Source organism: Cyanistes caeruleus, unplaced genomic scaffold (genome assembly GCF_971803275.1).
Source record: "Cyanistes caeruleus unplaced genomic scaffold, bCyaCae1.hap1.1 HAP1_SCAFFOLD_140, whole genome shotgun sequence".
Classification (NCBI taxonomy): Eukaryota; Metazoa; Chordata; class Aves; order Passeriformes; family Paridae; genus Cyanistes; species Cyanistes caeruleus.
In genome coordinates, this window is record NW_028255934.1 from 367,595 (window position 1) to 374,801 (window position 7,207).

A 7,207-nucleotide genomic window follows, 5' to 3' on the forward strand; every position below is an offset into this window, starting at 1 on the left:
GCCTCCAGGCCTTCTGCTGCAGGCCGGGGGGACATTTTGGGGAAGCACCGGAGCAGCCGGGTGTCAGGGACCAGGCGGCTGCCCAGGGGCTGCTTATGGCCTCTGACACCCAATTCCTCAGGGCTTCCCACCACCCCGGCTCCTCCAGGGCCTTCTGTCCCCTTGGAACCTCCTGCCACCCACTCCCTCACACATCCCCCTCGTGCCTTCCCACTGCCTTGTCCCGTCTGGGCCTCCGCAGCCCCTCATCCCTTCACGGCCTCCCAGCACCCCGTGTCCTCAGGGGCTCCCCCAGCCTGGCCCGGCAGCAGCGCCGCAGCCCCACAGGAGCTCCAGCAGCTCCTCAGCCATCACGGCACCAACACACGGGCAGCAGGACACAGATGGCGCTTCCTGCCTGCCACAGGGCTTGTGGCTTCAGCACAACCACCAAACGCCAAGGGGCTTCTGGCCATTTCCCCTGCACCACCGCATGCCCCGGCAGGTTGCTGAGCACAAGAACCCTTTTCCCTCTCTTCCCCTATGCCCCACACAACCTGGGCAGCAAAAGAAAGGTCTTGGGACTCTTGTGGTTTATAACATATCCTATATTATTTACATACTAGATGGAAACGAAACGAAGAAAAGAATAATCTCTATGAAAAAAAAAATAACAGATGGCCCATGTGGCCCCAGAAGATAGAGCCTCTCAGCCCTAACATATCCTATATTATTTACATACTAAAAAGAAAAAAATAGAAGAAAACAATCCTTATGAAATAAAAACTCCCGGCTGGCCCAGGTGGCCCCAGCAAACAGAACGTCCCATATCAGCCTTGAGCACATCTCCAGCAGCGCAGCCAGCCCAGGCCCGACAGACGAGGCCGTGTCCTCCATGCCCTGAGGATTTGGTCTTGCATCCTCTGCAGGATGGAATATCGGGCACTCTGGATGGCCCGGAGGACATACAGCGTCTCAAGTGCCAGGTCTGACACGGCACCGCTTCTGTCCTCCGTCAGGCGTTCGAGGGCTGCAAGAGAGACAAACAGAGCCAGGGTCAGATCCCAGAGCTGCGGGGGCCCAGCGAGAGCCCCCTGCCAGGGCCATGCCAGCCAGCTCTTGCCTTGGCCAGGAGGGAGCAGGGACCAAGGGGGTCAGCCCGAAGCTGCTGGCCACAAATGCCCCACGTGGCCCTGAAATCTCACTGTGCTCTGCTCACGCCGCCCCTCATCGGCACAGGGAGCAGAGCCCTCCACAGCCTGGCCAGGGCTTGCAGCTGCCCCGACAGCCACCGCTGTCAGCCCGCTGCCCTGGCTCACCTCTGCACAAAACCTGGAGCTCTGCGTGCTGCCCCCTCAGCTGCTCCCCGGCCATCCCTGAGAACACAGAGCCTGTCAGGGTCCCAGCAGCACAGCTCCCTGCCAGCGGCGCTGCCAGCCCTGTGGCCACACGGCCTCCTGCCCCGGCAGGGCTCAGCCCGGGCCCTTGCCGCATCCTGACCCAGCCCAAGGGCACGGCTGCCAGAGGCCGGCAGCAGCAGCCCCGAGGGCAGCCGGGGCTCCAGGGCGCCGGGCCCGGGTGCCGCTGCCGGGGCAGCAGCCGGGGCTGGGGCCGAGCTGCGGCGGGGCGGGGAGGGAGCCCGGGCTCGAGACTCACCGATGACCCTGATGGCCGCCGCTCGCAGGGTCTCCTGTGGGTCCTGCAGGTACTGCAGGGCCCGACGCAGGTGCTCGGCCAAGGGGATCCTGTGGTCGGCCAACTGGAGAGAGCGGCAGGAGGGAAGGGTTGGCGCGGGCTCTGTCCCTCGGCCGGGCGCTGCTGCCTGCGGCTAGCCCCGGCCTCCCGTGCCCGGCCAGCCCTGAGGCCCGGCCAGCAGCCGCTGGCGCCGGGCTCTGGAGGGGGCAGAGGGCCGGCTGCTGCCCGGGGAGCCGCGGTGCCGGCCCGGCCCGCAGCCCCGCTGGGCTGGGGCTCCATCGGCACCCGGTTCGAGGCCACAGGGGGCTGGAGAAGAAGCCGTGCGGCCCCCGGCTGCAGCAGTGGGCAGGGGCACAGCTGCCAGCCCCACACACCGAGCACCGGGGCCAGGGGGCTTCTGTAGCTTGAGGCTGGGACTTCCAGGCTGTCCTTACCACGAGCTTGGCAAACTTCCACAGCTTCTCCTTCCTCACAGCTTTTTCCAGGTCTGTCCTCTTCAGGAAGCCAGCCGCGCGAAGGAGCGTTGTCCGAGAGGCCTGGGGAGCAGCAGAGCCGCAAATGGCCCCACAAGGCAGGGCACAGGAGTGTCCCAGTGCCAAGGGCTGGAGGAGGCTGCAGCCTGCAAGCCTGCGTCAGGGCAGGAGGCAGCTGAGCCCCCTGCCAAGGCGCAGCAGCAGCCCAGGAGTCCTCACCTCTGCCACATGCCGATTCTCATCTTGGCAGTGGAAAAAGAGTGGGAGCAGGCTCTGGTACACTCGTTCCTTCAGGGGCTTTCTTCCTTCTTCTTCTGCCGAAGACATCACTCTTCGAAGGAGAGACATGGAGAGCAGCTGCACGTGGCTATCAGGCTGTATGAAAGGAAGGAAGGAAAAATGACCTTATCATTGGCTTCTTATGGCCCACATCGGCGCAGGCCTGCAAATGCACAGGGCACAAAGTGTCCGGGCAGCAGGCAGTGGCTGTGGCTGGGGCACAGAGCCTTACATTGTCCAGGAGTTTCAGGAGCGGCTCAGCCAGCTGCAGGGCCCTGCGCCAGGATATTGGGGTGTCTTCTTTCAGGAAAATATGGCTCAGAAGAGCAGTGCTCATCCTGGCCACGTCACTGTCCAAGTCCCACAGGAGGTGCACTAGTCTTCCTGTCAGGCTCTGCATTCTTTCGGCCTGTGCAGAACACAAGGGTGTGAAAGCCCGGGCAGCTGCCGCAGGGCCCAGAGGCCAAAGGGCTGTCCCAAAGCACTCGGGCAGCTGAAGCAGGAGGCAGGAGAGCTGGGAGGAGCTGCCTCAGTGCCCAAGGCAAAGGCCAGCCAAGGCCAAGTGACAGCATTGCCCAGCCTCATGCTGCCCACACGGCTTCAGCTGCTGCCCCCTTCTCACCATGGAGGGATGGTCCTTTAGCAGGAGGAGAGCCCTGAGAACCTGGTGATGCATCTCTGTGGAATTGTACCACAGGTACTTATACAAGATCTCCATTAGGCTGTCACCACAGTCACTCAAGTCCAGGCAATCTAGGAGCTGAAAGGCACAGGGCAGTGAGAGGGGAGCCGGCCGGCAGGAGCCTGGAAGTGCGCAGGGCTGGGCCCAGGCAGCAGCACAGGGCGGCGGGTGCCGTCCCAGGCAGCTGTGGCTATGCCCAGGGGACAGGGCTGGCAGGGAGCTGAGCGAGGTAGTGCTGGCCATCAGACTCACCTCCACAAGGAATGCCATGGCAGAGACATCCCAGAGTGGCAACGGTTTGCTGAGCACCTCAAGCAGGTAGCTTAAGATGCTTTTGCACAAGTGGATGGATGCACGGCGCATTACCCTGGAAGGCGGAAAATGGCAGAAAGAGTCTCAGCAAGGGTGCGAGAAACCTCTCCCAGGACTGATGGACACAGTTGTCCTATTGCCCCAGCACCCTGTGAGGCGATTTGGGCCCTTGAGATGTGGCTGCTCCTGGACAGGTTCCTCTCGCAGCCTTTTGCAGTCTCCTTGGCCATCCCTCGGTGACGAGGCCCTCAGGCCCATGGCCACGGGGACTGTGGGGGCATCCCGGGCAGGGGGCACAAATGTCAGAGGCAGTGGGGAGAAGGGGGGCTCACCTGGCCAGCAGACCCACGGCATAGTGGTGGGTGTCAGCACAGAGCAGCGTGTCCCAGCCACGCTTGCGTTCCATTGCCACCACCACATGCTCCAAGTGGAGACTGCAGAGCAGGGCCTTCAGGGTCTGCACTGCAAACCTGTGTGCACAGCAAAGCCCAGGTGACGCTGGGAGCGCTGGCTCTGAGGCTGGGGAAGTGGCAGGGACAGGAGGAGTGGCATGGAGCACCTGTTGGGGCTGGTGGAGAGGCCGTGTTGCTCCTGGCATTCCTTCCAGAAGGTATGGACGTCCTCTGTCATATACAAAGTACTGAAGTATGTTTGGAAGAGGAGATGCACAAAGAGGCGGGGGAAATAGACTGTGAGGATCTGTGGGCAACAGGGCCCCTGGAGGATCTTCCACATCACCAGAGTTGCCTGTAGAGGACAAAGCAGCCCGAGACAGCGCTCAGTGCCGAGGTGTCCGTGTGGCAGGGCCTGAGCGTGGCAGGGAGAGGCCGGGGCAGACGCAGGGGGAGCAGCGGGCCTGGTGGCCCTGAAGCTGCCCCTAGGCCAGGTTTGTGGCCAGTGCCTGAAGCAGGGAGATGCAGTGGGGGAAGGAGGCAACAGAGCTGCTGGAGAGGCGGCCGGCCTTGCGGTGAGCAAAGGCCAGCTCCAGAAACTCACAGTCAGGGAAAAGACAGCCGTCTTGTCCCCATCAGAGGTGCCCAGGTTTTTCTGCGGCCAGCTCCCCACCACATTGATGAGGAGCGGTGTCACTTCCTCTGAAATCCAGGGCGAGAGCAAGATGGTCGTCCACATGGCCATAGCAGCTCTGCGGGGTCAGACACAGCACCGTGGGCTGGGCAGCAGCGGGGAGCTGAGCTGGCCGCCAGCTCTGCCTGTGCCCACTGGCCCTGAGTGGCAGCAGCAGCCAGGCAGCCCAGCCCTGTGGGGACAGGCCCCTGAGGGGCAGGCTGGCAGCACGGCAGCGGGCTCGGGGGCCGACTTTGTAGCAGGGCTGGCAAAGGGAGCAGCCAGAGGGCCCTGCAAGTCTGTGTTGCTCACAGCCCAGGGCCAGGCTGTACAGGGTGATGGGCTGGGGAGCCCTGAGGCCTCGGGGCAGCTGGGCCCCATACCTGTCACACGTTGGGGCCACCCGCAGGAGAGTGATGGCCACATCATCGGGCTCTGCCTCGGCCACTTGCATCAGGGCCCAGTCCATCCTGTGCTCAGCAGCCTCATTGGCCATGAGCCACTGGTGGATGTACCTCACCACACCGGGCACCTGGAGAAGGCACAGGGAGACTTGGAATGCCAGCAGAGGGAGTCAGCAATGTGCCCAGCTTCTTCCTCAGACAAGTGCTTCTCTTCCAGCACGCTGCCATGGCCTCAAAAGCTCCAAGTGAGCAACAGGCGTGGCTTGGGAAAGCCAAGCAATTGCTGGAGGATCAAAGGCTGGCCACAGGCTGCTTACTTGCTCTGGATTGAAAAGAGCCGTCTCTACAAGCAGATCCAGCTGGGCAGCGCTGCTCTGTTCTACCAAGACCTCTGAGGATGCTTTGACCTCAGTGTCCATAGGTCTGGTGTCTTCCTTGCCAATTCTCTTGATGTATTGGTAAAGAAACTGTAGGAGAAGGGCAGGAAGGCAGGGAAGTTGCATGGAGTGCTCCAAGTGCGGTGCTGGGCTGAGCAGTGCCAGCAAGCCCAGCGCAGGTGGGGATGGCTGCAGGTACCTGCGCTGCTCTGCGGAAGCGGCCACGGGCGGTGTCCTGCTCTTGTGTGCCGTCCATGGCTGCATCTGGCAAAGAGCAGCCAGAGCTGAGGGGCTGCGGGAGAGGCCGGAGAGCACAGCCCAGCCCTGCGTTCCCCAGGCAGGGACAGTCCCGGGATGCCCCAGGGGATGCAGCACGGCCACTGCTGCGGGGGCAGCCCCAGCCCCTTTTTTGTGCTGTCCATGGGTGTGTGTCCACAGGACAGTGTGGGATGGGATGAGATGGGATGCAATGGGATGGGATGGGGCCAAGATGGCCGCAGGCACCAGCCCTGTGGCCCAGCTCTGCCACTCACCCTCCTCCAGTGGCTGCAACTGCTGCACCTCTTCGGTCTCTGGTGCTGGGGCAGCTCCAGGGCCTTCTTCCTCTTCTTCCTCTTCCTCCTCCACCCAGGCCAGCTTGGGCACTCTTGGGGGTCGCTGCTCCGTATCTTCTTCCAGACTCTCCAATCCTTTCCATAGGAACAGCACCAGGGGATGGCATGGCATGGAATGGGATGGGGCCAAGCTGGCAACAGGCACTGGCCCTAAGGCCGAGCTCTGCAACTCACCCTCCTGTGGTGCCTGGAACTCCTGCACCTCTTCAGACTCCTGTGCCAGGACAGCTCCAGAGCCTTCTTCTTCCTCCTCCTCAAGCCAGGCCAACTTGGGCACTCTTGGGGGTCGCTGCTCCATGGCAGTGACTGGATTTCTGGCTACTTGCAGGAGAGATGGCTCGGAAAAGCTCGGAGTCAACAAGTCCTGCAGTCGTGCCTGGAAGGCACCTGCAAGACTCAAGTCCTGGCAAGATTGCAAGACAGCGAGTCCTGCACTTGGGTCTTGAGGGCTCCTGCCACAAGGACAGGAGGCTCCTCGACAGGGATTGTGGTCTGGTCTCAAGGGCAGAGACTGCAGGGATGGGCGACACGTCGGAAAAGCTCCGGGTCACCAAGTCCCACGGTCTGCCCTCAAGAGAACCTTAAGAAGGAAGGCTCAGCAAGGCCACAGGTCAGCAAGACCTGTGGTCTGGCCTCGAGGTCACCTGTAGTAATAGTGCTTCAGAAAAGCTCCAGGTCCGACACAAAGGAGTGCGCTGTGCGGGGGCTCCTCACAGCACCGCTCTGGCGTGTCCTGACCCGTCGCGTGCACCGAGCACTGTGGCGTTGCCCTGTCACCGCCAGCTCCTATGGCAGCACGTGTCACAAAGGGCCCTTTGACATCTGCTCCCGTTGCCACCATCCCACGGTGACCGTGCTGCAGCGTGTCACAAAGGGCCCTTGCACACCCTGCCCTCTGCCCTGGGGCCGCCCCCATCCCCCCCCCAAGTGGCCCAGCTTGGAAGGAATCCCTTGCCCAAAGTGTCTAAGACAGCCTGACGGGATCTTTAGGAACAGCTTGTTAGAAATGAAATGGAGGCAAATTTATCAATAAGAATTTTATTGAAAACTTTGTAAAATTTACTCATGGAAATGTCTCAGTGTTGAGAGACAGGTGTCTGCTAGGGAGGGCAGGAGCCTCCCTTGGAATGAAAAATGTAGACCCCCCTCCCTCCGAATTATGATAATCCTGAAATCAAGGGGCTCTCAGGCAGAGATCTGGGGATAGGAATAACAGTTCTTTACTAATATTTATAACCAGGCAAACAAACAACAATAACTACAGCGTTAGCAAGAAAACAGAGCCAGGGACCCTGTGACAGCTTTCTGGGCTGAGACGGGAAAGGAT

At 61.5% G+C, this 7,207-nt stretch overlaps 1 protein-coding gene across 1 annotated transcript; it reads right to left on the reverse strand.

Annotated features, from left to right (window-relative positions):
• Positions 1 to 569: 569 nt before the first annotated feature.
• Positions 570 to 6,704, reverse strand: LOC147645977 (maestro heat-like repeat-containing protein family member 7). The gene is made up of 16 exons (XM_086874048.1): positions 6,055 to 6,704; positions 5,800 to 5,955; positions 5,466 to 5,530; positions 5,207 to 5,356; positions 4,869 to 5,017; positions 4,417 to 4,564; positions 3,980 to 4,167; positions 3,753 to 3,890; positions 3,361 to 3,475; positions 3,049 to 3,186; positions 2,659 to 2,835; positions 2,367 to 2,522; positions 2,109 to 2,210; positions 1,636 to 1,738; positions 1,299 to 1,355; positions 570 to 1,009 (listed from the first exon to the last, which is right to left on the reverse strand). Exons 1-16 carry the CDS (start codon positions 6,176 to 6,178, stop codon positions 810 to 812), a joined length of 2,166 nt encoding a protein of 721 aa, XP_086730174.1. The 5' UTR covers positions 6,179 to 6,704; the 3' UTR covers positions 570 to 809.
• Positions 6,705 to 7,207: the final 503 nt, after the last annotated feature.